This window comes from Oncorhynchus mykiss, chromosome 13 (genome assembly GCF_057628025.1).
Source record: "Oncorhynchus mykiss isolate SJ-2025 chromosome 13, ASM5762802v1, whole genome shotgun sequence".
NCBI lineage: Eukaryota > Metazoa > Chordata > Actinopteri > Salmoniformes > Salmonidae > Oncorhynchus > Oncorhynchus mykiss.
The window spans coordinates 73,700,795-73,728,586 of NC_143034.1; the positions used below are offsets into that span (position 1 = coordinate 73,700,795).

Consider the following 27,792-nt stretch of genomic DNA (forward strand, 5'->3'; position numbering starts at 1 on the left):
TATGTGGGGTTATGAATGTGTTATGTAGGGTTATGAATGTGTTATGTAGAGTTATGAATGTGTTTATGTAGGGTTATGAATGTGTTATGTAGAGTTATGAATGTGTTATGTAGGGTTATGAATGTGTTATGTAGGGTTGTGAATGTGTTATGTGGGGTTATGAATGTGTTATGTGGGGTTATGAATGTGTTATGTAGGGTTGTGAATGTGTTATGTGGGGTTATGAATGTGTTATGTAGGGTTATGAATGTGTTATGTAGGGTTATGAATGTGTTATGTAGGGTTATGAATGTGTTATGTAGGGTTATGAATGTGTTATGTAGGGTTATGAATGTGTTTATGTAGGGTTATGAATGTGTTATGTAGGGTTATGAATGTGTTATGTAGGGTTATGAATGTGTTATGTGGGGTTATGAATGTGTTATGTAGAGTTATGAATGTGTTATGTAGGGTTATGAATGTGTTATGTGGGGTTATGAATGTGTTATGTAGGGTTATGAATGTGTTATGTAGGGTTATGAATGTGTTTATGTAGGGTTATGAATGTGTTATGTAGGGTTATGAATGTGTTATGTAGGGTTATGAATGTGTTATGTAGGGTTATGAATGTGTTTATGTAGGGTTATGAATGTGTTATGTGGGGTTATGAATGTGTTATGTAGGGTTATGAATGTGTTATGTAGGGTTATGAATGTGTTATGTAGGGTTATGAATGTGTTATGTAGGGTTATGAATGTGTTATGTAGGGTTATGAATGTGTTATGTGGGGTTGTGAATGTGTTATGTAGGGTTATGAATGTGTTATGTAGGGTTATGAATGTGTTATGTAGGGCTATGAATGTGTTATGTAGGGTTATGAATGTGTTATGTGGGGTTATGAATGTGTTATGTAGGGTTATGAATGTGTTATGTAGGGTAATGAATGTGTTATGTGGGGTTATGAATGTGTTATGTAGGGTTATGCATGTGTTATGTAGGGTTATGAATGTGTTATGTGGGGTTATGAATGTGTTATGTGGGGTTATGAATGTGTTATGTGGGGTTATGAATGTGTTATGTGGGGTTATGAATGTGTTATGTAGGGTTATGAATGTGTTATGTAGGGTAATGAATGTGTTATGTGGGGTTATGAATGTGTTATGTAGGGTTATGAATGTGTTATGTGGGGTTGTGAATGTGTTATGTAGGGTTATGAATGTGTTATGTAGGGTTATGAATGTGTTATGTGGGGTTATGAATGTGTTATGTAGGGTTATGAATGTGTTATGTAGGGTTATGAATGTGTTATGTGGGGTTATGAATGTGTTATGTAGGGTTATGAATGTGTTATGTGGGGTTATGAATGTGTTATGTGGGGTTATGAATGTGTTATGTAGGGTTATGAATGTGTTATGTAGGGTAATGAATGTGTTATGTAGGGTAATGAATGTGTTATGTAGGGTTATGAATGTGTTTATGTAGGGTTATGAATGTGTTATGTGGGGTTATGAATGTGTTATGTGGGGTTATGAATGTGTTATGTAGGGTTATGAATGTGTTATGTAGGGTAATGAATGTGTTATGTAGGGTTATGAATGTGTTTATGTAGGGTTATGAATGTGTTATGTAGGGTTATGAATGTGTTTATGTAGGGTTATGAATGTGTTATGTAGGGTTATGAATGTGTTATGTGGGGTTATGAATGTGTTATGTAGGGTTATGAATGTGTTATGTAGGGTTATGAATGTGTTTATGTAGGGTTATGAATGTGTTATGTGGGGTTATGAATGTGTTATGTAGGGTTATGAATGTGTTATGTAGGGTTATGAATGTGTTATGTGGGGTTATGAATGTGTTTATGTAGGGTTATGAATGTGTTATGTGGGGTTATGAATGTGTTATGTAGCGTTATGAATTTGTTATGTAGAGTTATGAATGTGTTATGTAGGGTTATGAATGTGTTATGTAGGGTTATGAATGTGTTATGTAGAGTTATGAATGTGTTATGTAGGGTTATGAATGTGTTATGTAGGGTTATGAATGTGTTATGTAGGGTTATGAATGTGTTATGTAGGGTTATGAATGTGTTATGTGGGGTTATGAATGTGTTATGTAGGGTTTTGAATGTGTTATGTAGGGTTATGAATGTGTTATGTAGGGTTATGAATGTGTTATGTGGGGTTATGAATGTGTTATGTAGGGTTATGAATGTGTTATGTAGGGTTATGAATGTGTTATGTAGGGTTATGAATGTGTTATGTAGGGTTATGAATGTGTTATGTTGGGTTATGAATGTGTTATGTAGGGTTATGAATGTGTTATGTGGGGTTATGAATGTGTTATGTGGGGTTATGAATGTGTTATGTAGGGTTATGAATGTGTTATGTAGGGTTATGAATGTGTTATGTGGGGTTTTGAATGTGTTATGTAGGGTTATGAATGTGTTATGTAGGGTTATGAATGTGTTATGTGGGGTTATGAATGTGTTATGTAGGGTTATGAATGTGTTATGTAGGGTTATGAATGTGTTATGTAGGGTTATGAATGTGTTATGTAGGGTTATGAATGTGTTATGTGGGGTTATGAATGTGTTATGTAGGGTTATGAATGTGTTATGTAGAGTTATGAATGTGTTATGTAGGGTTATGAATGTGTTATGTAGGGTTATGAATGTGTTTATGTAGGGTTATGAATGTGTTATGTGGGGTTATGAATGTGTTATGTAGGGTTATGAATGTGTTATGTAGGGTTATGAATGTGTTATGTGGGGTTATGAATGTGTTATGTAGGGTTATGAATGTGTTATGTAGGGTTATGAATGTGTTATGTGGGGTTATGAATGTGTTATGTAGGGTTATGAATGTGTTATGTGGGGTTATGAATGTGTTTATGTAGGCAGCCTTTAAACACAGTGTTACCACACTATCTAGTATGTCTAGGATAACTCTAGGTTGAAGACAAGTTAACTGACAGGGGACATTCTCTCCTGCCAGCCTCAAGCCGTTCACCTCCTACCAGTTCAGAGTGAAAGCCACCAACGACATCGGGGACAGTGAGTACAGCCAGGAGAGTGAGGCTGTCACCACACTGCAGGACGGTAAGGACATCATGGAAATGACACTGACTGACTCCGTAGCCCAGCAAACTCGCTTTCCCAAACCTTTTTCCAATCTTGTAAATATTTTGAGAGTTTGTTTAAGTCTGCCTGTAGTGCCAGATGGACAGGGTTTTGAGAGTTTGTTTAAGTCTGCCTGTAGTGCCAGGTGGACAGGGTTTTGAGAGTTTGTTTAAGTCTGCCTGTAGTGCCAGATGGACAGGGTTTTGAGAGTTTGTTTAAGTCTGCCTGTAGTGCCAGGTGGACAGGGTTTTGAGAGTTTGTTTAAGTCTGCCTGAAGTGCCAGGTGGACAGGGTTTTGAGAGTTTGTTTAAGTCTGCCTGTAGTGCCAGATGGACAGGGTTTTGAGAGTTTGTTTAAGTCTGCCTGTAGTGCCAGGTGGACAGGGTTTTGAGAGTTTGTTTAAGTCTGCCTGTAGTGCCAGATGGACAGGGTTTTGAGAGTTTGTTTAAGTCTGCCTGTAGTGCCAGGTGGACAGGGTTTTGAGAGTTTGTTTAAGTCTGCCTGAAGTGCCAGGTGGACAGGGTTTTGAGAGTTTGTTTAAGTCTGCCTGTGGTGCCAGATGGACAGGGTTTTGAGAGTTTGTTTAAGTCTGCCTGTAGTGCCAGATGGACAGGGTTTTGAGAGTTTGTTTAAGTCTGCCTGTAGTGCCAGATAGACAGGGTTTTGAGAGTTTGTTTAAATCTGCCTGTAGTGCCAGATAGTTTTTCAAATTAGGAACTATTTTGTTGGTTTCATTGAGCCAAACTGTCAACTATTTGAACCCAGGTTCATGTTGCTTCAATGCTGTTTTCGCTGGGTTATCCTCTTGAGACCTGTGTCTAGTCACTCCACTGTACTGGGAGACAGACAGTCCTCCTCACTAGGCAGCCATTTCTGTCTCTCTGATTGCTGTCTCTCTCTCTCTCATACGGAGCGTCAGAGAATCACACTGCTTGTGCTTGTTGACACAATAGCCCTAGTGTGTGTGTGTGTGTGTGTGTGTGTGTGTGTGTGTGTGTTTGTGTGTGTGTGTGCGTGTGCGTGCGTGCGTGCGTGTTCATACAGTCCACCAGTTCAACGATACCCCTATATCTGTCTCCACACAGCCCCAGACAAAGCTCCCACAATCCTCTCTGTTACACCCCACACCACCACGTCGGTGCTGGTCCGATGGGAGGTAAGTGGTACATTTGTAAGGTGCAGTTTTCTCTCTTCTAGGTAGTTTCCTTGTGTTGTTTTTAAGTCTGGTGGTCTAGGCTGGGTTTACTGTAAAACACTGTGTTGATGTAGGACCGTGGATATATAAAGGTCTTTATAAATAAATGTGATGGATCCCCCTTCCAGCCGCCTGCTGAGAAGCAGATAAACGGGGTGCTGCTGGGGTTCAGGGTACGATACCGGGAGTTACAATACGACCGCCTCCGTAGCTTCACCATACGAACCATCAACAGCCCCGCATCCAACTGGGCCGAGCTCACCGGTGAGTTGACCTCTGACCTCTGTTTGTTTCCTTAAACTTTTCCTCAGCTCAGCCTTTGAGTGACTGTGGTTCTACTCTGTTCACACGTTACCATGAAGACATAACATCAGTCTGCTCCCTCTTTCTCCTCCCTCTCTCTCTGCCTCTTTATGGTGCCTAACCTGACTCTCTGTGTTCTGTCCTCCCTCCTCCCTCACCCCTTCTCCCACCCTGGTCCGTCACCCTCTAGCCCCCTACAGTGTGAGGAACCTGAGCGAGTCCTCGCTCACCCAGTACGAGCTTGATAGTAAGTCCACTGTATCACAGGAGGCTGGTGGGGAGGAGGGGCTCGTGGTAATGACTGGAGCGGAATTAATGGAATGGTATCAAGTACATCAGACACATGTTTCCATTCGCTCCGTTCTGGCCCTTATGATGAGCCGTCCTCCCCTCAGCAGCCTCCTCTGTCTCTCTCTCTCTCTCTGTCTGCCTGACAATCAGCCATCCTCCCCTCAGCAGCCTCTTCTGTCTCTCTCTCTCTCTGTCTGCCTGACAATCAGCCGCCCTCCCCTCAGCAGCCTCCTCTGTCTCTCTCTCTCTCTGTCTGCCTGACAATCAGCCATCCTCCCCTCAGCAGCCTCCTCTGTCTCTCTCTCTCTGTCTGCCTGACAATCAGCCGTCCTCCCCTCAGCAGCCTCCTCTGTCTCTCTCTCTCTCTCTCTCTCTCTCTCTGTCTGCCTGACAATCAGCCGTCCTCCCCTCAGCAGCCTCCTCTGTCTCTCTCTCTCTCTGTCTGTCTGACAATCAGCCGTCCTCCCCTCAGCAGCCTCCTCTGTCTCTCTCTCTCTGTCTGCCTGACAATCAGCCGTCCTCCCCTCAGCAGCCTCCTCTGTCTCTCTCTCTCTGTCTGCCTGACAATCAGCCGTCCTCCCCTCAGCAGCCTCCTCTGTCTCTCTCTCTCTCTCTGTCTGCCTGACAATCAGCCGTCCTCCCCTCAGCAGCCTCCTCTGTCTCTCTCTCTCTGTCTGCCTGACAATCAGCCGTCCTCCCCTCAGCAACCTCCTCTGTCTCTCTCTCTCTCTCTCTCTCTCTCTCTCTCTGTCTGCCTGACAATCAGCCGTCCTCCCCTCAGCAGCCTCTTCTGTCTCTCTCTCTCTGTTGTATGAGCAGTCCCACAGCTGTTGTATGGTCCTCCCAGGCCCGATAAGTCTTTCTGTGTTTCTCCCCCCACAGACTTGAGTAAACACAAGCGTTATGAGATCCGCCTAAGTGTGTACAACGCCGTGGGAGAGGGGCCTACCAGCACGCCACAGGAAGTGTTCGTAGGAGAGGCAGGTAAAGAAGCGATGATGAGATCAACTTTATTGTCCCTAGTGGTTCCACTGTTCTGGAAAAGGAACCCAAGCACAGCTCAACTATTTAAAGGTATTTTGACATATGAATTGGACCTGGTCTGACCAATATCACTATCACTATTGAATGTTTACCCCTCCACTCCACTCCAGTTCCAACAGCCCCGCCCCAATCTGTGACCATCCAATCATCAACAGCGACCCAGCTGGATGTCACATGGAACCCGCCTCCTCTTGACTCTCAGAATGGAGACATACAGGGGTACAAGGTGAGGATCACAATCTGGGCAATCACTTAACCTGAACCACTTCTAACATGTGGGTCTGTAGTATAGAATACTGTAGTATAGCATACTGTTGAACATGTGGGTCTGTAGTTTACCATACTGTAGTATAGCATACTGTAGAACATGTGGGTCGGTAGTATACCATACTGTAGTATACCATACTGTAGTATAGCATACTGTAGTATAGCTTACTGCAGAGCATGTGGGTCTGTAGTATACCATACTGTAGTATACCATACTGTAGAACATGTGGGTCGGTAGTATACCATACTGTAGTATAGCATAATGTAGTATAGCATACTGTAGAACATGTGGGTCTGTAGTATACCATACTGTAGTATAACATACTGTAGAACATGTGGGTCTGTAGTATACCATACTGTAGTATAGCATACTGTAGAACATGTGGGTCTGTAGTATACCATACTGTAGTATACCATACTGTAGTATAGCATACTGTAGAACATGTGGGTCTGTAGTATACCATACTCTAGTATACCATACTGTAGAACATGTGGGTGTGTAGTAAAGCATACTGTAGAACATGTGGGTCGGTAGTATACCATACTGTAGTATAGCATACTGTAGTATAGCATACTGTAGAACATGTGGGTCTGTGGTATAGAATACTGTAGTATAGCATACTGTAGAGCATGTGGGTCTGTGGTATAGCATACTGTAGTATAGCATACTGAAGTATAACGTACTGTAGAACATGTGGGTCTGTAGTATAGCATACTGTAGTATAGCATACTGTAGTATAGCATACTGTAGAGCATGTGGGTCTGTGGTATAGCATACTGTAGTATAGCATACTGTAGTATAGCATACTGTAGAACATGTGGGTCTGTAGTATACCAAACTGTAGTATAGCATACTGTAGAACATGTGGGTCTGTAGTATACCATACTGTAGTATAGCATACTGTAGAACATGTGGGTGTGTAGTATAGCATACTGTAGTATAGCATACTGTAGAACATGTGGGTCGGTAGTATACCATACTGTAGTATAGCATACTGTATTATAGCATACTGAAGTATAACGTACTGTAGAACATGTGGGTCTGTAGTATAGCATACTGTAGTATAGCATACTGTAGAACATGTGGGTCTGTGGTATAGCATACTGTAGTATAGCATACTGTAGTATAGCATACTGTAGAGCATGTGGGGCTGTAGTATACCATACTGTAGTATAGCATACTGTAGAGCATGTGGGTCTGTAGTATACCATACTGTAGTATACCATACTGTAGGATAGCATACTGTAGTATAGCTTACTGAGGAGCATGTGGGTCTGTAGTATACCATACTGTGGTATACCATACTGTAGTATAGCATACTGTAGTATAGCTTACTGCAGAGCATGTTGGTCTGTAGTATACCATGCTGTAGTATAGCATACTGTAGAACATGTGGGTCGGTAGTATACCATACTGTAGTATAGCATACTGTAGTATAGCATACTGTAGAACATGTGGGTCTGTAGTATACCATACTGTAGTATAACATACTGTAGAACATGTGGGTCTGTAGTATACCATACTGTAGTATAGCATACTGTAGAACATGTGGGTCTGTGGTATACCATACTGTAGTATACCATACTGTAGTATACCATACTGTAGTATACCATACTGTAGAACATGTGGGTCTGTAGTATACCATACTGTAGTATAGCATACTGTAGAACATGTGGGTCTGTAGTATACCATACTCTAGTATACCATACTGTAGAACATGTGGGTGTGTAGTATAGCATACTGTAGTATAGCATACTGTAGTATAGCATACTGTAGAACATGTGGGTCTGTATTATACCATACTGTAGTATAGCATACTGTAGTATAGCATACTGAAGTATAACGTACTGTAGAACATGTCGGTCTGTAGTATAGCATACTGTAGTATAGCATACTGTAGAGCATGTGGGTCTGTGGTATAGCATACTGTAGTATAGCATACTGTAGTATAGCATACTGTAGAACATGTGGGTCTGTAGTATACCATACTGTAGTATAGCATACTGTAGAACATGTGGGTCTGTAGTATACCATACTGTAGTATAGCATACTGTAGAACATGTGGGTGTGTAGTATAGCATACTGTAGTATAGCATACTGTAGAACATGTGGGTCGGTAGTATACCATACTGTAGTATAGCATACTGTAGTATAGCATACTGAAGTATAACGTACTGTAGAACATGTGGGTCTGTAGTATAGCATACTGTAGTATAGCATACTGTAGAGCATGTGGGTCTGTGGTATAGCATACTGTAGTATAGCATACTGTAGTATAGCATACTGTAGAGCATGTGGGGCTGTAGTATACCATACTGTAGTATACCATACTGTAGGATAGCATACTGTAGTATAGCTTACTGCAGAGCAAGTGGTTCTGTAGTATACCATACTGTGGTATACCATACTGTAGTATAGCATACTGTAGTATAGCTTACTGCAGAGCATGTTGGTCTGTAGTATACCATACTGTGGTATACCATACTGTAGTATAGCATACTGTAGTATAGCTTACTGCAGAGCATGTTGGTCTGTAGTATACCATACTGTGGTATACCATACTGTAGTATAGCATACTGTAGTATAGCTTACTGCAGAGCATGTTGGTCTGTAGTATACCATACTGTAGTATAGCATACTGTAGAACATGTGGGTCGGTAGTATACCATACTGTAGTATAGCATACTGTAGTATAGCATACTGAAGTATAACGTACTGTAGAACATGTGGGTCTGTAGTATAGCATACTGTAGTATAGCATACTGTAGAGCATGTGGGTCTGTGGTATAGCATACTGTAGTACAGCATACTGTAGTATAGCATACTGTAGAGCATGTGGGTCTGTAGTATACCATACTGTAGTATACCATACTGTAGGATAGCATACTGTAGTATAGCTTACTGCAGAGCATGTGGGTCTGTAGTGTACCATACTGTAGTATAGCATACTGTAGTATAGCTTACTGCAGAGCATGTTGGTCTGTAGTATACCATACTGTAGTATAGCATACTGTAGAACATGTGGGTCGGTAGTATACCATACTGTAGTATAGCATACTGTAGTATAGCATACTGTAGAACATGTGGGTCTGTAGTATACCATACTGTAGTATAACATACTGTAGAACATGTGGGTCTGTAGTATACCATACTGTAGTATAGCATACTGTAGAACATGTGGGTCTGTGGTATACCATACTGTAGTATACCATACTGTAGAACATGTGGGTCTGTAGTATACCATACTGTAGTATAGCATACTGTAGAACATGTGGGTCTGTAGTATACCATACTCTAGTATACCATACTGTAGAACATGTGGGTGTGTAGTATAGCATACTGTAGTATAGCATACTGTAGTATAGCATACTGTAGAACATGTGGGTCTGTATTATACCATACTGTAGTATAGCATACTGTAGTATAGCATACTGAAGTATAACGTACTGTAGAACATGTGGGTCTGTAGTATAGCATACTGTAGTATAGCATACTGTAGAGCATGTGGGTCTGTGGTATAGCATACTGTAGTATAGCATACTGTAGTATAGCATACTGTAGAACATGTGGGTCTGTAGTATACCATACTCTAGTATACCATACTGTAGTATAACATACTGTAGAACATGTGGGTCTGTAGTATACCATACTGTAGTATAGCATACTGTAGAACATGTGGGTCTGTAGTATACCATACTGTAGTATAGCATACTGTAGAACATGTGGGTGTGTAGTATAGCATACTGTAGTATAGCATACTGTAGAACATGTGGGTCGGTAGTATACCATACTGTAGTATAGCATACTGTAGTATAGCATACTGAAGTATAACGTACTGTAGAACATGTGGGTCTGTAGTATAGCATACTGTAGTATAGCATACTGTAGAGCATGTGGGTCTGTGGTATAGCATACTGTAGTATAGCATACTGTAGTATAGCATACTGTAGAGCATGTGGGGCTGTAGTATACCATACTGTAGTATAGCATACTGTAGAGCATGTGGGTCTGTAGTATAGCATACTGTAGTATAGCATACTGTAGAGCATGTGGATCTGTAGTATACCATACTGTAGTATAGCATACTGTAGTATAGCATACTGTAGAGCATGTGGGTCTGAGAGAGAGAGAGAGAGAGAGAGAGAGAGAGAGAGAGAGAGAGAGAGAGAGAGATAGAGAGAGAGAGAGAGAGAGAGAGAGCAGACAACATGCTAAGCCATAGATGAAGTGAAACAACTGATAGAATGTGAATATAACCTCTGACCCTTCATCATGTATTATAGCTCTATCTGAAAATAACCTCTGACCCTTTCTCATGTATTCTAGATCTACTTCTGGGAGTTCCAGCTGCAGAATGAGACAGAGAGACTGCGTACCATGTTCCTCCCAGAGCTAGGCGTCAAGATTAAGAACCTGACTGGCTATACCACATACATGATCAGTGTAGCAGCCTTCAACGCAGCAGGGGACGGACCCCGGAGTCCCCCGACCAGGGGCCGAACACAACAGGCTGGTAAGGGCCACGCACACACACACACACAACCACACACACACACACACACACACACACACACACACACACACACACACACACACACACACACACACACACACACACACACACACACACACACACACGTACAGCAGACCGGTAAAGGACACACTAACACACACACACACTTGCACACTGACACACACAGACACACCACCTACAGTATATGTGGTATCCTTCAATTGCCCACCAGAGGGCGTTTTCAACAAGCAGGTGAGCTCTAAGCCAAAGCGACTGGGTTAGAGCCAGTCAATAGGACAGTACAGAGTTACAGTAAGAGTAGGAAGCTGACCAACAGCACTGCATCACATCTACTACTGTATCTGTGCTACCCACCACCATTAGGCTCCCTCTTCTTCTGTCCCTTTCTATCTCCTTCTCTCCCACTCACTGTTCCAATGTTCTCAAGTGCCAGTTTGAAGGATATGCTCAGGACTCTGTTCTCTGTTCCCTGTCGCACTGCATGAGAAACAGATGAGAGCTTTCAGCTCTGACTCAGTGGTTCTCAGTAGTACGCACTACACACGGTGTAACTATCTGTACCTTAACTGTGCTACTCCCGTCTGTCTGTCTGTCTGTCTGTCTGTCTGTCTGTCTGTCTGTCTGTCTGTCTGTCTGAAGGATATTCTCAGGACCCTGTGCCCTCTCTGTCCTCAAGTCCCAGTTCAGTTTGAAGGATATACTCAGGACCCTGTGCCCTCTCTGTCCTCAAGTCCCAGTTCAGTTTGAAGGATATACTCAGGACCCTGTGCCCTCTCTGTCCTCAAGTCCCTGTTCAGTCTGAAGGATATTCTCAGGACCCTGTGCCCTCTCTGTCCTCAAGTCCCTGTTCAGTCTGAAGGATATTCTCAGGACCCTGTGCCCTCTCTGTCCTCAAGTCCCTGTTCAGTCTGAAGGATATTCTCAGGACCCTGTGCCCACTCCAGTCACAATATCTTACTACAGGAGAAACGGATGAGAGCTGTCAGCTTGAGTCACTGGTATTCAGCACCAGGGACACGTACTGCACACTACAGATTGTGTAGCCACCGTGCTTCTACACCTGCATTGCTTGCTGTTTGGGGTTTTAGGCTCGGTTTCTGTACAGCACTTTGAGATATCAGCTGATGTACGAAGGTGCTATATAAATACATTTGATTTGATTTGATTTGTAGCCGTCAATGTTGTCCCCTTGCCTTACAGTAAATAGGACATATATGCGACAGGTTTGGACCCAGGATATGGGAACTAACAGTCAAGGGGGGGTGGGGGGTGGTTTGAGTCTTATTGATAAGGATTTGACAGCTACTACTAACGTCTTCATGGGGAAATCACAGGGGTGGAATGGAAGCCTGATGACACTATAGAGGAAGAGGAGGAGGAGGAGGAGGGTACTGCATAGGGTTGAATATTTTCCCAGTATTTTTCTCCTGGGTTACCCGGTATTTCCCGCCAAAACCGGACATTTATTCAAAAGCTTATGAAGAATATTGTGTCTGGATTTGATAAAAAATAGAAAGCCAATAGATGTAGCTGGCTATGTGCTCTCTTGGGTAAATACATGAAACTAGCTCCAGTAGGCTAATATGTTTGAGTGTGAACTGCATTACTGTACTGTATTGTATTGTATTATACTGTATTACTGTACTGTAATGTATTATACTGTATTACTGTACTGTAATGTATTATACTGTATTACTGTACTGTAATGTATTATACTGTATTACTGTACTGTAATGTATTATACTGTATTACTGTACTGTAATGTATTATACGGTATTACTGTACTGTATTGTATTATACTGTATTACTGTACTGTAATGTATTATACTGTATTACTGTACTGTATTGTATTATACTGTATTACTGTACTGTAATGTATTATACTGTATTACTGTACTGTAATGTATTATACTGTATTACTGTACTGTAATGTATTATACTGTATTACTGTACTGTATTGTATTATACTGTATTACTGTACTGTAATGTATTATACTGTATTACTGTACTGTAATGTATTATACTGTATTACTGTACTGCATTGTATTATACTGTATTACTATACTGTATTGTATTATACTGTATTACTGTACTGCATTGTATTATACCGTATTACTGTACTGCATTGTATTGTATTATACTGTATTACTCTACTGTAATGTATTATACTGTATTACTGTACTGTATTGTATTATACTGTATTACTGTACTGTATTGTATTATACTGTATTACTCTACTGTAATGTATTATACTGTATTACTGTACTGTATTGTATTATACTGTATTACTGTACTGCATTGTATTATACTGTATTACTGTACTGTAATGTATTATACTGTATTACTGTACTGTAATGTATTATACTGTATTACTGTACTGTAATGTATTATACTGTATTACTGTACTGTAATGTATTATACTGTATTACTGTACTGTAATGTATTATACTGTATTACTGTACTGTAATGTATTATACTGTATTACTGTACTGTAATGTATTATACTGTATTACTGTACTGTAATGTATTATACTGTATTATATAGTCTGGAATTACGCGCTTCGTTCTAACCAAGATAAAGCAGGGAGAGAACACGTGGTTCTGGTGCAGAACATGCAGACTACAAAGTTCCAAGTATAGGCTAGCGAATTAGATTTGAAATGTTAAAAATAATAGGGCCTATTTGTATAATTAGTAGGCTGACGCATATATACCTTTTATAATATTTCATGTTATTAGCCTTCCTCCTCTTTCTCTCTCTCGCTTTCAACAGTTAAATAAAACACGTTTCGTTGTCCTCATCTTCATCATTCTGATCACAGCCTTGAATAATGCCGGACTAGAATGAGATGCAGACGGCTTTCACTTCTCTTCACCAAGAATGAATGGTTGGTTATGGGTCTGAATAAATAACTACTACAGCCTACCGCCATCGCACGTTCACCCGTCTTTCAGACTACCAGTGAGTTCTACTGGCTGTTCTTCTTTCAGACTACCAGTGAGTTCTACTGGCTGTTCTTCTTTCAGACTACCAGTGAGTTCTACTGGCTGTTCTTCTTTCAGACTACCAGTGAGTTCTACTGGCTGCTCTTCTTTCAGACCACCAGTGAGTTCTACTGGCTGCTCTTCTTTCAGACTACCAGTGAGTTCTACTGGCTGCTCTTCTTTCAGACCACCAGTGAGTTCTACTGGCTGCTCTTCTTTCAGACTACCAGTGAGTTCTACTGGCTGCTCTTCTTTCAGACTACCAGTGAGTTCTACTGGCTGTTCTTCTTTCAGACTACCAGTGAGCTCAACTGGCTGCTCTTCTTTCAGACTACCAGTGAGTTCAACTGGCTGCTCTTCTTTCAGACTACCAGTGAGTTCTACTGGCTGCTCTTCTTTCAGACTACCAGTGAGTTCAACTGGCTGCTCTTCTTTCAGACTACCAGTGAGTTCTACTGGCTGCTCTTCTTTCAGACTACCAGTGAGTTCTACTGGCTGCTCTTCTTTCAGACTACCAGTGAGTTCAACTGGCTGCTCTTCTTTCAGACTACCAGTGAGTTCTACTGGCTGCTCTTCTTTCAGACTACCAGTGAGTTCTACTGGCTGTTCTTCTTTCAGACTACCAGTGAGTTCTACTGGCTGTTCTTCTTTCAGACTACCAGTGAGTTCTACTGGCTGTTCTTCTTTCAGACTACCAGTGAGTTCTACTGGCTGCTCTTCTTTCAGACTACCAGTGAGTTCTACTGGCTGCTCTTCTTTCAGACTACCAGTGAGTTCTACTGGCTGCTCTTCTTTCAGACCACCAGTGAGTTCTACTGGCTGCTCTTCTTTCAGACCACCAGTGAGTTCTACTGGCTGCTCTTCTTTCAGACCACCAGTGAGTTCTACTGGCTGCTCTTCTTTCAGACCACCAGTGAGTTCTACTGGCTGTTCTTCTTTCAGACTACCAGTGAGTTCTACTGGCTGCTCTTCTTTCAGACTACCAGTGAGTTCTACTGGCTGCTCTTCTTTCAGACTACCAGTGAGTTCTACTGGCTGTTCTTCTTTCAGACTACCAGTGAGTTCTACTGGCTGCTCTTCTTTCAGACTACCAGTGAGTTCTACTGGCTGTTCTTCTTTCAGACCACCAGTGAGTTCTACTGGCTGCTCTTCTTTCAGACTACCAGTGAGTTCTACTGGCTGTTCTTCTTTCAGACTACCAGTGAGTTCTACTGGCTGCTCTTCTTTCAGACTACCAGTGAGTTCAACTGGCTGTTCTTCTTTCAGACCACCAGTGAGTTCTACTGGCTGTTCTTCTTTCAGACTACCAGTGAGTTCTACTGGCTGCTCTTCTTTCAGACCACCAGTGAGTTCTACTGGCTGTTCTTCTTTCAGACTACCAGTGAGTTCTACTGGCTGCTCTTCTTTCAGACTACCAGTGAGTTCTACTGGCTGCTCTTCTTTCAGACTACCAGTGAGTTCTACTGGCTGCTCTTCATTCAGACTACCAGTGAGTTTTACTGGCTGCTCTTCTTTCAGACTACCAGTCAGTTCTACTGGCTGCTCTTCTTTCAGACTACCAGTGAGTTCTACTGGCTGTTCTTATTTCAGACTACCAGTGAGTTCTACTGGCTGCTCTTCTTTCAGACTACCAGTGAGTTCAACTGGCTGCTCTTCTTTCAGACTACCAGTGAGTTCTACTGGCTGTTCTTCTTTCAGACTACCAGTGTTTTTTAAGGAGAGGCCAGCGGAGCACAGGTGTGTGCGTTTTGCGCAAGACACCGAGGCTATAAGTTACATCACCCATCATTCATTAGCTAAATATCAGGCTAAATGTATTTCCTGAAAGACGTAGGCTAGGCCATCTATATATGGGCCTATATATCAATCTAAAACAGGATTCTGTATTTTAGATGCTGAATGGAATTGGTTGAGAGTGAAAGACAGTGTGCTCTCTCGTACACTGATCTAAAGCAACTATATAGGAGGGTTTTACAACTGCAGCTGCAACAACAACAAAATAAACATCTTTACAATTGAAAAAGAATCTGAGCCCTGAAAGCCAGATGGCGATGATTAGACACGGTCATTATATTACTGCTGCAGCAAATGTAGACCTGCCTGTCTGTCACAAGAACAAAACGTTACCGTGAGACGATAGGTCTACGTACTGACATGGGCTGTCGGCCCCCACCCTGAGCGTTGATGAGTCATCATGCCAGAGAGAAGGCCGTGGAGAATCCAGATGTAGACAGCTCATATCATTAAACAGACATGGGCTGTCGGTCCCCACCCTGAGCGTTGATGAGTCATCATGCCAGAGAGAAGGCCGTGTAGAATCCAGATGTAGACAGCTCATATCATTAAACAGACATGGGCTGTCGGTCCCCACCCTGAGCGTTGATGAGTCATCATGCCAGAGAGAAGGCCGTGGAGAATCCAGATGTAGACAGCTCATATCATTAAACAGACATGGGCTGTCGGTCCCCACCCTGAGCGTTGATGAGTCATCATGCCAGAGAGAAGGCCGTGGAGAATCCAGATGTAGACAGCTCATATCATTAAACAGACATGGGCTGTCGGTCCCCACCCTGAGCGTTGATGAGTCATCATGCCAGAGAGAAGGCCGTGTAGAATCCAGATGTAGACAGCTCATATCATTAAACAGACATGGGCTGTCGGTCCCCACCCTGAGCGTTGATGAGTCATCATGCCAGAGAGAAGGCCGTGGAGAATCCAGATGTAGACAGCTCATATCATTAAACAGACATGGGCTGTCGGTCCCCACCCTGAGCGTTGATGAGTCATCATGCCAGAGAGAAGGCCGTGGAGAATCCAGATGTAGACAGCTCATATCATTAAACTGACATGGGCTGTCGGTCCCCACCCTGAGCGTTGATGAGTCATCATGCCAGAGAGAAGGCCGTGGAGAATCCAGATGTAGACAGCGCATATCATTAAACAGACATGGGCTGTCGGTCCCCACCCTGAGCGTTGATGAGTCATCATGCCAGAGAGAAGGCCGTGGAGAATCCAGATGTAGACAGCTCATATCATTAAACAGTTCCATTTCACGTCGTGATGTTCTCATAAATGATTTATTATAATTGACTGGTTTCTCACAGTTATTTATCCTGGGAAAATGGAGTGGTTTTGGGGTGGTAAATAGAGAGAACTGCATTGTTGGTAAAGGGCTTGTCAGTCAGCATTCCACGGTAAAGTCTACACCTGATGTCTTCGGAGCACGTGACAAATAACATCTGATTTGATTTGATTTTAGCCCTCGGTAAATCTCAGTTACCGTGTTCTCGCCATTCAACCCTGGTACTGTAGAGTGATGGGGACACATGGGGAATGGGTTGTTCTGACCCACGTCCTGCCACACTACTGACACACACAAAGAGGCCTGTGTTCAGTCAGTCACCCCCCTGCAGACAAACACACTAAAACCCTCCTCTGTGGGTTCTAGAGGGGAATCAGTTTACAGAATGAATTCCTCTAGTGTTTCCCGCAGCCAGGCTGGTCACCCGGCCTCTTGAAGGACTGTGACATTGCAGAGAGAGGCAGAGGGGATGAAGTACTGAGGAGACCACAGAATATTCTGTCTCCTCGCTCCTCTCTGCTCTGCAGGGCTCTGGAGTTAAAACAGAGAGACTGCAGAATATTCTGGCTCCTCGCTCCTCTCTGCTCTGCAGGGTAACTGGGAGAGGAGCCAACCCAAGCCTTGGCAATTTAATGCAGGATTCTCACATGACTTACAGAAGGTCAGGGGATGAATGGATGATTGTATCTGTCCCAGTCCCCAAGAATAATACTAGTATTGCTTCAGCATAATGACTTTGATGAATGAAGCAGACTGCCAGGATATGGACTAAACTCAATCACATTGTGGCTTTCCAGATAAGGCTTTCAGTAGTGTGTTGGATTTGTACAACAGCATATCCTGGATGGAGGGAGTTGTCATGTGATCTAGGACCTGGTGCGCCAGCCTAAGTGTCCTTCCCTAACCATGGCTCTCTCTCTCCCTCTCCTCTCCTGTTTCCCTCTTTCCCTCTCCATCTCCCACCTCTCTCCTCCCTCTCCCTCCTTCCCTCTCCCCCTCCCTCCCCCTCTTCCTCCTCTCCAGCCCCCAGCAGACCCAGCTTCCTTCACTTCAGTGAGCTGACCACCACGTCAGTCAACATGTCGTGGGGAGAGCCAGGCCAGGCCAACGGCATCATCGAGGGCTACCGCCTGGTCTACGAGCCCTGCACACCTGTTGATGGTGAGACACACACACACGCGCGTGTTCATAGTGAGAAAACACACACACACACATGAACGCATGCGCACACACACGCGCACACACACAGTCTCATGGATGGTGAGACACAAACACACACACAGTGTTGATAGTAAGAAAACACACACACACATACACACACACACATGCACGCAAACATGCACACACAGGCCTTCCAGCCTTCCAGGCTCCAGAGGTTTTCACCGTCCATGGGTGTGTGAGTGTGTGTGTTTACTTTGTTAGGCCTTTAAACTACCTAGATAGCTAGATGGTTTGCTATCAGTCCGTGAGATGATTTACAGTCATAGGCTAGCATCACCGCCGCCATGGTCTTAGATTGGTGTCCTAATCTGTTACAGCTGGGTAGTTCTAGGCCGGCCCTGGGGCCACATGCAGTCAGCTTGTTTACAACTTCCTCTCTCTCCTGTTGAGAGAAAACCCAGCTAATAGCTGGTATGTGTGGTTGGGTCTCCAGATTCCGTAGTAATTAGGAACAGACAGTTTGGGAATGGGAGGTAGAGAACCTCTGTGGTCCCTGGCCTGTTGGCCACTAATGGCTTCTCTCTGGCCCCTAGAGCAGTCAGCCATGTGGGAGGGAAAGAGGCACAGCAGGGTCTGGGATGGTGGAGGAACATGTCTCTCTATCTGGAGGTGTGCAGTGATAGGTCACATCTGTTTATCTGGAGGGGACACTCATGCTTATATACCATGAACTGTCAGTAGGGAGGTGGAAAGGTGCTACCATGAACTGTCAGTAGGGAGGTGGAAAGGAGCTACCATGAACTGTCAGTAGGGAGGTGGAAAGGTGCTACCATGAACTGTCAGTAGGGAGGTGGAAAGGAGCAACCATGAACTGTCAGTAGGGAGGTGGAAAGGTGCTACCATGAACTGTCAGTAGGGAGGTGGAAAGGTGCTACCATGAACTGTCAGTAGGGAGGTGGAAAGATGCTACCATGAACTGTCAGTAGGGAGGTGGAAAGGTGCTACCATGAACTGTCAGTAGGGAGGTGGAAAGATGCTACCATGAACTGTCAGTAGGGAGGTGGAAAGGTGCTACCATGAACTGTCAGTGGGGAGGTGGAAAGGTGCTGCCATGAACTGTCAGTATGGAGGTGGAAAGATGCTACCATGAACTGTCAGTATGGATGTGGAAAGGTGCTACCATGAACTGTCAGTAGGGAGGTGGAAAGATGCTACCATGAACTGTCAGTAGGGAGGTGGAAAGGAGCAACCATGAACTGTCAGTAGGGAGGTGGAAAGGTGCTACCATGAACTGTCAGTGGGGAGGTGGAAAGGTGCTACCATGAACTGTCAGTATGGAGGTGGAAAGATGCTACCATGAACTGTCAGTATGGATGTGGAAAGGTGCTACCATGAACTGTCAGTAGGGAGGTGGAAAGATGCTACCATGAACTGTCAGTAGGGAGGTGGAAAGGTGCTACCATGAACTGTCAGTAGGGAGGTGGAAAGATGCTACCATGAACTGTCAGTATGGAGGTGGAAAGATGCTACCATGAACTGTCAGTATGGATGTGGAAAGATGCTACCATGAACTGTCAGTAGGGAGGTGGTGTAGCTTCTAGCCTCCAGTATCTCCAGTATCTCCAGCCTGTATCTCTATACTGACTCCTCTCCGTCTCCTCTCTACTCCACTCCAGGTGTTAGTAAGATAGTCACAGTGGACGTGAAGGGCAGCACCCCCCTGTGGATGAAGATTAAGGACCTGGCTGACGGGGTGACCTATAACTTCAGGATCCGGGCCAAGACCCTCACCTACGGGCCGGAGGTGGAGGCTAACATCACTACTGGACCTGGAGAAGGTATGTAACACAGTATCTCTGGTCCAGCTAACATCACTACCGGACCAGGAGAAGGTATGTTAACACAGTATCTCTGGTCCAGCTAACATCACTACCGGACCAGGAGAAGGTATGTTAACACAGTATCTCTGGTCCAGCTAACATCACTACCGGACCAGGAGAAGGTATGTTAACACAGTATCTCTGGTCCAGCTGCCAGGAGAAGGTATGTAACACAGTATCTCTGATCCAGCTAACATCACTACCGGACCAGGAGAAGGTATGAAACACAGTATCTCTGGTCCAGCTAACATCACTACTGGACCTGGAGAAGGTATGTAACACAGTATCTCTGGTCCCGCTACCAGGAGAAGGTATGTAACACAGTATCTCTGGTCCAGCTAACATCACTACTGGACCAGGAGAAGGTAGGTAACACAGTATCTCTGGTCCAGCTAACATCACTAACGGACCAGGAGAAGGTATGTAACACAGTATCTCTGGTCCAGCTAACATCACTAACTGACCAGGAGAAGGTAGGTAACACAGTATCTCTGGTCCAGCTAACATCACTAACTGACCAGGAGAAGGTAGGTAACACAGTATCTCTGGTCCAGCTAACATCACTACCGGACCAGGAGAAGGTATGTTAACACAGTATCTCTGGTCCAGCTACCAGGAGAAGGTATGTAACACAGTATCTCTGATCCAGCTAACATCACTACCGGACCAGGAGAAGGTATGAAACACAGTATCTCTGGTCCAGCTAACATCACTACTGGACCAGGAGACGGTATGTAACACAGTATCTCTGGTCCAGCTAACATCACTACTGGACCAGGAGAAGGTAGCCTGGCTGGTCATAGGTCGTGTTCAGTAGGGAACACTGTAGCGAGATGTTTTGCAACAGAAAATGAAGGTCTGTTTTCTTATTGGACAAGTTCAGCTAGTACCTCCCTGTTTAAAAAAGTTAAAAAAGGTTTTCTCCCTACTGCTGTCTTTGTCAATGCTCTATCTGTCCTGTTCCCCTCAACTCCCCTCCTCTCCCCACTCCACCCTACCTCTCCCCTTCCCTCCTCTCCTCTCCTCTCCTCTCCCTACCCATCCCCTCCTCTCCTCTCCTCTCCTCTCCTCTCCTCTCCTCTCCTCTCCTCTCCTCTCCTCTCCTCTCCCTACCCATCCCCTCCTCTCCCCACTCCACTCCACCCCTCCTCTCCCCTTCCCTCCTCTCCTCTCCTCTCTTCTCCCTACCCATCCCCTCCTCTCCCCACTCCACTCCACCCCTCCTCTCCCCTTCCCTCCTCTCCTCCCCCTACCCATCCCCTCCTCTCCCCTTCCCTCCTCTCCTCTCCTCTCCTCTCCCTACCCATCCCCTCCTCCCCACTCCACCCCTCCTCTCCCCTTCCCTCCCCTCCTCTCCCTACCCATCCCCTCCTCTCCCCACTCCACCCCTCCTCTCCCCTTCCCTCCTCTCCTCTCCTCTCCTCTCCCTACCCATCCCCTCCTCTCCATACCCATCCACTCCTCTCCCCACCCCTCCCCTCCTCTCCCTACCCATCCCTCCTCTCCCCACTCCACCCCTCCTCTCCCCTCCCCTCCTATCCCTGCCATCCTCTTTTCTCCCCTCCCCTCCTCTCCCCACCCCTCCCATCCTTTCCCCACCCCTCTCCTCCAGGAGCCCCAGGCCCTCCAGGTGAACCCTTTATCTCCCGGTACGGCACGGCCCTCACCCTACACTGGACCAGTGGAGACCCAGGCCGAGCTCCCATTACACGCTACGTCATTGAGGCCAGGCCCTCTGGTGAGTCCAAGGGATATTAGATATTAGATATTAGACTGTAGGCTTGCCTGGTGCAATTGAACAAATGGAACCAATAGAACCAATGGAACCAATGGAACCAGTGGAACCAATGGAACCAGTTGGAATAGTGTGCAAGTGCAAAACCCACCCATCTGGGACTCCAGGCAGGCTCAATCAAACACTCTGTATTTCCTGCTCCCCTCTAGATGAAGGACTGTGGGATATCCTCATCAAAGACATTCCAAAGGAAGTGACATCATACACACTGAACCTGGACATGCTGAGAGAAGGGGTTACTTATGACTTCCGGGTCATTGGGGTCAACGACTACGGCTATGGCTCCCCCAGTGCTCCTTCACCCTCTATCTCTGGTTAGTTATGCTTGTTCAGTTATAATACATGTCTGAATATTACAACATACATATGGATGCCTTTCCGAGACCTGATTGAGCCTATTCCAGGACTAAAACTATTTTAACCAGTGGAATTTCTATTTGACTTACATTTTAACTCTGTACTTGTCTTCATCTTGGTCCGGGAAGCCAGCCCATACAGTATAGGTTTAGTTAGTGACTTGTTCTTCCTCTTGGTACAGATATCTGTTATCTAGCTCTCTTGTGACTCTCATCTCCAGCCCAGAAAGTGTCTCCCTTCTATGAAGAGTGGTGGTTCCTGGTGGTCATTGCTCTGGTGGGCCTAATCTTCATCCTCCTCCTCGTCTTCATCCTCATCATCAGGGGCCAGAGTAAGAAGTACACCAAGAAGGCTGACTCAGGTAGACAACACAGAGAACTGTTCCATATATAACTGTCCTCTCTCATTCGTGTTTCTTTCAAATCTTTGTTCCATTCCCAACATTCCATTACTAATATTCCATTCCCAACAATCCATTACTAATATTCCATTCCTAACATTCCATTCCCAACATTCCATTCCTAATATTCCATTCCCAACATTCCATTCCTAACATTCCATTCCTAATATTCCATTCCCAACATTCCATTCCTAATATTCCATTCCCAACATTCCATTCCTAATATTCCATTCCCAACATTCCATTCCTAACATTCCATTCCTAATATTCCATTCCTAATATTCCATTACTAATATTCCATTCCTAACATTCCATTCCTAATATTCCATTCCCAACATTCCATTCCTAATATTCCATTCCCAACATTCCATTCCTAACATTCCATTCCTAATATTCCATTCCCAATATTCCATTCCCAACATTCCATTCCTAATATTCCATTCCCAACATTCCATTACTAATATTCCATTCCTAATATTCCATTACTAATATTCCATTCCTAATATTCCATTCCTAATATTCCATTACTAATATTCCATTCCTAATATTCCATTACTAATATTCCATTCCCAACATTCCATTCCTAATATTCCATTCCTAATATTCCATTCCTAATATTCCATTCCCAACATTCCATTCCTAATATTCCATTCCCAATATTCCATTCCCAACATTCCATTACTAATATTCCATTACTAATATTCCATTCCTAATATTCCATTCCTAACATTCCATTCCTAATATTCCATTACTAATATTCCATTCCCAACATTCCATTCCTAATATTCCATTCCCAATATTCCATTCCCAATATTCCATTACTAATATTCCATTACTAATATTCCATTCCTAATATTCCATTACTAATATTCCATTCCTAACATTCCATTCCTAACATTCCATTCATAACATTCCATCCCCAACATACCATTCCCAACATTCCATTCCCAACATTCCATTCCCAACATTCCATTCCCAAGTTATTGATACTTTTGAGGGGTGGTTTCCTGGACACAGATTAAGACTGGTTCTGGACAACAACAAAAAATGTTTCGATGGAGATTCACCATTGATCTATCTTTTCAGTCCAGGACTAGTTTTAATCTGTGTCTGAGAAGCTGGCCCGTAAGGAGAATAGCCCAGAGTCATCAGTTGTGATGGGAACATCTGAAAACTATTTATACAATTGTAAAAATACTGCATGACCATTGCAATATAAGACCAAGCTAAAAGCACTATCAAATTCAGTTCTAGCCCTTTTAACAGTAACAGTTATCACAAAGTGCCTTACTTAAGCACAGGTAGACAGGAGAATGAGAGACGAGAGGTCATTATTGTCCCCTGTTTAGAAAGAATGGGTATCGATCTGCCAGTGTGAGTGTCCAGGGTTTGTTCTGATGTTTAAAGCCAATAGTCATCCAGTCAGTACACTGTGTGTGACTTCTGTCCCTGACCCCACAGTGCCAGACTGACGCTCTGCTGAGTCATCCCAGGTTACATCACTGTTGGACTCTGGCATCATGGGTTGACTGCCACTGCTTCTCCTCTGCATTTTTTGTAGGAGTACTGATGGCCAAATCCAGTAAAATAATCACTTGATAACGACTTGTTAGAACTCACAGGGATGGAGAGAAAGAGAGGTGGAGAGGAACAGGAGAGAGGAAGGAGTGGAAGAGAGGTCAAGCCTGCCGTGATCTCACATCATTACCTTTTAACGCCCCGTTAGTGTTTAGTGTGGTGTTGAGAGTGGTCCCACAGTGTCCAGGGGTCCTGTAGGGGTCAGGGGTCAGTCAACAGGGCTTTGGCTGGTCCAGGAGAGACAAGGACAGTGTTTGTCTGGGACACAAAGAGCCCCTTTTAGAGCCTGCACCCCCAGCTACCCCCCAGCCACCCCTGGCAACACAGACATTTTGTACCACTGACAAGTTGTTTGTTTTACTGTGGTCCAAACTCACCACCAGGACCAGGCACCAGCATGATGAGTCCCACTAACCAGCCTGCGGCTAGGGAACCCTGACCTGTTCACCGGACGTGCTACCTGTCCCAGACCTGCTGTTTTCAACTCTCTTGAGCGGTAGAGATACTCTGAATGATCGGCTATGAAAAGCCAACTGACATTTCCTCCTGAGGTGCTGACCTGTTGCACCCTCGACAACCACTGACTGTGATTATTATTATTTGACCATGCAGGTCATCTATGAACATTTTAACATCTTGGCCATGTTCTGTTATAATCTCCACCCAGCACAGCCAGAAGAGGACTGGCCACCCCTCATAGCCTGGTTCCTCTCTAGGTTTCTTCCTAGGTTCCTGCCTTTCTAGGGAGTTTTTCCTAGCCACCGTGCTTCTACACCTGCATTGCTTGCTGTTTGGGGTTTTAGGCTGGGTTTCTGTACAGCACTTTGTGACATCAGCTGATGTAAGAAGGGCTTTATAAATACATTTGATTGAATTTGATTGACTAATACTGTGTATGAGGGTATATATTTGTACATGTGGGTCAGTCAAAATATGTTTTTTTTGGATCAGGGCCTGGCACCTCAGTAGAGTCTCTAACACTAAAGGTTTTATAGTGAGACTGCTGATTAATTAACCTCAGTGCTAAATCATTGATGGTGTTGATGTGAGCCATGACCAGCCTTTCAAAACACATTGCAGCGCTACCGATGTGAGTGATCTGGAGCGATGGTCATCTAGGCCTTCTGGGCACAGGGACTATGATGGTCTGCTTGAAACATGTATGTATTATAGACTGGGTCAGGGAGAGGTGGAAAATGTCAGTGAAGATACTTGCCAGTTGGTCAGCGCATGCTCTGAGTACGTGTCCTGGTAATCCGTCTGGCCCTGCATCCTTGTGAATGTTATCCTGTTAAAAGGTTTTACTCACATCGGCTATTGAGAGCGTGATCACACAGTCGTCTGGAACAGCGTTTGCTCCCATGCATGGTTCAGTGTTGCTTTCCTCGAAGCGAGCATAGAAGGCATTTAGCTTGTGTGTGTGCCCTGCCCCTACAATGGACTAACCTTCTCCCAGTATCCTCTTACCCCCACCTAGGGAGCCACAGTAACAGCACCTCCCTGCCCCTCTCCCATGGGGAGATGGTCAGGCTGGACGAGGGCCGTTTCCCCGCCCTGGAACTCAACAACAGACGCCTGTCAGTCAAGAACTCCTTCTGCCGCAAGAACGGCATCTACACACGGTCAGTAACACACACACACACACACACGCGCGCACACACACACACACACACACACACACACACACACGATTTCTGCATGACATCTATTCTGAGGGTCATGTTTCACAGTAAACCATCTATTCTGAGGATCATGTTTCACAGTAAACCATCTATTCTGAGGATCATGTTTCACAGTAAACCATCTATTCTGAGGATCATGTTTAACAGTAAACCTTCTATTCTGAGGGTCATGTTTCACAGTAAACCATCTATTCTGATGCTCATGTTTAACAGTAAACCATCTATTCTGAGGATCATGTTTCACAGTAAACCATCTATTCTGAGGATCGTGTTTCACAGTAAACCATCTATTCTGAGGGTCATGTTTCACAGTAAACCATCTATTCTGAGGGTCATGTTTCACAGTGAACCATCTATTCTGAGACTCATGTTCCACAGTAAACCATCTATTCTGAGGGTCATGTTTCACAGTAAACCATCTATTCTGAGGGTCATGTTTCACAGTAAACCATCTATTCTGAGACTCATGTTTCACAGTAAACCATCTATTCTGAGACTCATGTTTTTATTTTATTTAACTAGGCAAGTCAGTTAAGAACACATTCTTATTTACAATGATGGAACAGTGGGTTAACTGCCTTGTTCAGGGACAGAACAACATATTTTTACCTTGTCAGCTCAGGGATTTGATCTTGCAACCTTTCAGTTACTAGTCCAACACTCTAACCACTAGGCTACCAAAAGGCCCCATGTTTCACAATAAACCATCTATTCTGAGTGGTCATGGCTGAGATAACAGCTCTCATTCTGAGGGGTCATGGCTGAGATAATAGCTCTCATTCTGAGGGGTCATGGCTGAGATAATTGCTCTCATTCTGAGGGGTCATGGCTGAGATAATAGCTCTCATTCTGAGAGTTCATGGCTGAGATAACAGCTCTCATTCTGAGGGGTCATGGCTGAGATAATAGCTCTCATTCTGAGGGGTCATGGCTGAGATAATAGCTCTCATTCTGAGGGGTCATGGCTGAGATAATAGCTCTCATTCTGAGGGGTCATGGCTGAGATAATAGCTCTCATTCTGAGGGTCATGGCTGAGATAATAGCTCTCATTCTGAGGGGTCATGGCTGAGATAATAGCTCTCATTCTGAGGGTCATGGCTGAGCTAATAGCTCTCATTCTGAGTGGTCATGGCTGAGATAATAGCTCTCATTCTGATAGTTCATGGCTGAGATTAAAGCTCTCATTCTGAGGGTCATGGCTGAGATAATAGCTCTCATTCTGAGGGGTCATGGCTGAGATAATAGCTCTTATTCTGATAGTTCATGGCTGAGATTAAAGCTCTCATTCTGAGGGGTCATGGCAGAGATAATAGCTCTCATTCTGAGGGGTCATGGCTGAGATAATAGCTCTCATTCTGAGGGGTCATGGCTGAGATAATAGCTCTCATTCTGAGGGGTCATGGCTGAGATAATAGCTCTCATTCTGAGGGGTCATGGCTGAGATAATAGCTCTCATTCTGAGGGGTCATGGCTGAGATAATAGCTCTCATTCTGAGGGGTCATGGCTGAGATAATAGCTCTCATTCTGAGGGTCATGGCTGAGATAATAGCTCTCATTCTGAGGGGTCATGGCTGAGATAATAGCTCTCATTCTGAGGGTCATGGCTGAGATAATAGCTCTCATTCTGAGGGGTCATGGCTGAGATAATAGCTCTCATTCTGATATTTCATGGCTGAGATTAAAGCTCTCATTCTGAGGGGTCATGGCTGAGATAATAGCTCTCATTCTGAGAGTTCATGGCTGAGATTAAAGCTCACATTCTGAGAGTTCATGGCTGAGATAATAGCTCACATTCTGAGAGTTCATGGCTGAGATTAAAGCTCTCATTCTGAGAGTTCATGGCTGAAAAAGTAGCTCTCATTCTGATAGTTCATGGCTGAGATTAAAGCTCTCATTCTGATAGTTCATGGCTGAGATAATAGCTCTCATTCTGATAGTTCATGGCTGAGATAATAGCTCTCATTCTGATAGTTCATGGCTGAGATTAAAGCTCTCATTCTGAGTGGTCATGGCTGAGATAATAGCTCTCATTCTGATAGTTCATGGCTGAGATAATAGCTCTCATTCTGATAGTTCATGGCTGAGATAATAGCTCTCATTCTGAGGGGTCATGGCTGAGATAATAGCTCTCATTCTGA

General features: G+C 44.1%; 1 protein-coding gene across 1 annotated transcript in view; it reads left to right on the forward strand.

Moving 5' to 3' along the window:
* LOC110512656 (protein sidekick-2) overlaps positions 1 to 27,792 on the forward strand; it is an 88,000-nt gene that overhangs the window by 40,681 nt on the left and 19,527 nt on the right. Inside the window, exons 21-33 of the mRNA XM_090197567.1 lie at positions 2,973 to 3,076; positions 4,183 to 4,253; positions 4,421 to 4,556; positions 4,786 to 4,842; positions 5,769 to 5,870; positions 6,041 to 6,156; positions 10,525 to 10,711; positions 17,823 to 17,960; positions 19,637 to 19,798; positions 21,453 to 21,578; positions 21,785 to 21,949; positions 22,213 to 22,353; positions 25,427 to 25,592. Coding sequence (XP_090053693.1) covers positions 2,973 to 3,076; positions 4,183 to 4,253; positions 4,421 to 4,556; positions 4,786 to 4,842; positions 5,769 to 5,870; positions 6,041 to 6,156; positions 10,525 to 10,711; positions 17,823 to 17,960; positions 19,637 to 19,798; positions 21,453 to 21,578; positions 21,785 to 21,949; positions 22,213 to 22,353; positions 25,427 to 25,592 — 1,671 coding nt within the window. The remainder of the gene's footprint in view (positions 1 to 2,972; positions 3,077 to 4,182; positions 4,254 to 4,420; positions 4,557 to 4,785; positions 4,843 to 5,768; positions 5,871 to 6,040; positions 6,157 to 10,524; positions 10,712 to 17,822; positions 17,961 to 19,636; positions 19,799 to 21,452; positions 21,579 to 21,784; positions 21,950 to 22,212; positions 22,354 to 25,426; positions 25,593 to 27,792) is intronic.